At 48.3% G+C, this 1,090-nt stretch overlaps 1 protein-coding gene across 1 annotated transcript in view; it reads left to right on the top strand.

The window, feature by feature from the left end:
• The window catches only part of LOC107101625 (sorting nexin-4-like), a 14,800-nt gene that overhangs the window by 10,986 nt on the left and 2,724 nt on the right, over positions 1-1,090 (top strand). The window contains exons 8-10 of the mRNA XM_015400616.1: positions 68-170; positions 285-374; positions 620-719. Coding sequence (XP_015256102.1) covers positions 68-170; positions 285-374; positions 620-719 — 293 coding nt within the window. The remainder of the gene's footprint in view (positions 1-67; positions 171-284; positions 375-619; positions 720-1,090) is intronic.

Genomic DNA, 1,090 nt, shown 5'->3' with positions numbered 1-1,090 from the left:
TGCGGTCTGCAGTCTGGACGTTAGATGTCGCTAAAAATTACACACTGTAGCTTTAATCATCTATGAGACACCAATGGTCCTACGGTATGTATGTGTCTCTGCAGTGAGTGGAGCGCCATTGAGAAGGAGATGGGAGATGGACTGCAGAGTGCTGGTCATCACATGGATGCGTAAGAACTCCCTGCTTCTCCATTAAGGAATGAAACCATCTGGTTGCTCCTGTGAAGAACCTCTTTATGTAGGACATGCTGACTGCAGCACTCTGTGTTCTCTCTCACCTACAGCTATGCCACATCCATAGATGACATCCTGGAAGAAGAGGAACATTACGCCGACCAGCTGAAAGAATATCTGTCCTACGCTGAAGCTCTGAGGTAGGCTCCAGGTTTAAGGGCCCCCTGCAGCTCTGCATGAAGGGGTCCAGGAAGTGGGCGGGTGTTTCACACATTGTTGGGACCCGTGCTGTTTCAGGGTTAGGCCAGAGGAACATGAATGCAGATCCACTCTTTTCTCTCTTGGTTGTTTAGCTTTATAACACTTCCTGATTCTAACGTGACATGAGAGCAGGAGAATCTGGCTGCAGATACCAGGCTTACAGCGGAGCGTTTTACCTTTGCAGGGCCGTGTGCAGGAAACATGAGCTGAGCCAGTTTGAGCTGGAGATGGCCTCCCAGGACCTGGTGTCTAAGAAGCAGCAACGTGAGGAGCTGGCTACAGGGGTACGCCGTCCTGCACCAACACAACCGAATGGTTCAGTCCCGTCCTTCCAGGCACCTCCAGGGCCGTACAAAGGTCCAGCATGGTACCTGATCCAGTCTAGTCACAGAGGGATCTCTAAGGTGCAGTCATAAACTTAAAGTAGGTTTGCAGAGTTTGGCTGCAAGTGCTCGAATCCAACTTTTGTTCAATCAACTCCAAGTAGAAACACTCAGAAATAAGCACATACTGTACATAACAAGTATGAAAAGCCACTATCAGTGGAGCTTCGTTTGATGAGTCGCCATGACAACAGGCAACAGGAAGTGCCTATTTCACCCCACTGGAGCTAGAGATTTTAATTAAAACATTATATAAAAATGGAGAATGTGTT

This window comes from Cyprinodon variegatus, unplaced genomic scaffold, assembly GCF_000732505.1.
Source record: "Cyprinodon variegatus isolate N-32 unplaced genomic scaffold, C_variegatus-1.0 Scaffold1125, whole genome shotgun sequence".
Classification (NCBI taxonomy): Eukaryota; Metazoa; Chordata; class Actinopteri; order Cyprinodontiformes; family Cyprinodontidae; genus Cyprinodon; species Cyprinodon variegatus.
This window is presented reverse-complemented; position numbering and strand designations above follow the sequence as displayed.